The 643-nt window shown below is 54.6% G+C and overlaps 1 protein-coding gene across 1 annotated transcript; it reads left to right on the forward strand.

The window, feature by feature from the left end:
- The first annotated feature begins 40 nt into the window (after positions 1-40).
- Positions 41-583, forward strand: LOC104999009 (putative RNA polymerase II subunit A C-terminal domain phosphatase SSU72-like protein 1). The gene has a single exon (XM_010854473.1). The coding sequence runs from the start codon at positions 41-43 to the stop codon at positions 581-583; it is 543 nt and encodes a 180-aa protein (XP_010852775.1).
- The last annotated feature ends 60 nt before the right edge of the window (positions 584-643 follow it).

Here is a 643-nt window from a genome sequence, read left to right on the forward strand (position 1 = left end):
CCCTCCTCCCCACTCAGGGTGGCTGTGGTCTGCATGAGCAATGTCAACAGGAGCATGGAAGCCCACCGCGTCCTCAGCAAGAATGGGTTCCATGTCAGGTCTTTTTGGAGCCGGATCCCACGTGAGGCTCCCAGGAGGGGCACGCAACCCACCAGTGCGCTACAACTTCTCCACATCCTATAAGAAGATGCACAGCTACCTCTTCTCTAAAGACCAAAAGCACTACAAAAGGAATGGAGTCTTACACATCCTGAAAAGAAATGAGAGAATCAAGCCTGGCCCAGAAAGGTTTCAAGAGTGCCCAGATCCCTTTGACATCATCTTCACCTGTGGGCAGAGGGCCTATAACCGGGTGGTGGCCAACCTGTGTGCCAGGGATCAGGAGATGTGGCAGCCTGTGCCGGTCGTCAATGTGGACATAGACAACACCCTGGAGGCAGCCAGCCTTGGAGCCTCGATCATCTGTGAGCTCTGCCAGGGTCTCCAGCAGGCAGATGACACGCAAAGTCGTCTGGCCGAGCTGCTCCAGGCAACAAAGGAGAAAACAGGAAGGAGCTTTCTGCACACTGTCTGCTTCTACTGAGGAAGCATCTTGGCTGGTTTCAGCTCCTTTGTCGGTAAGAACCCGTGCCTGGACTCTTGA

The sequence above is a fragment of the Bison bison genome, unplaced genomic scaffold (assembly GCF_000754665.1).
Source record: "Bison bison bison isolate TAMUID 2011002044 unplaced genomic scaffold, Bison_UMD1.0 scf7180017526187, whole genome shotgun sequence".
Lineage (NCBI taxonomy): Eukaryota > Metazoa > Chordata > Mammalia > Artiodactyla > Bovidae > Bison > Bison bison.

Coding starts and splice junctions, on each gene's coding strand:
- LOC104999009 (XM_010854473.1), top strand. CDS start 41: ATGTCAACAGGAGCATGGAAGCCCACCGCGTCCTCAGCAAGAATGGGT.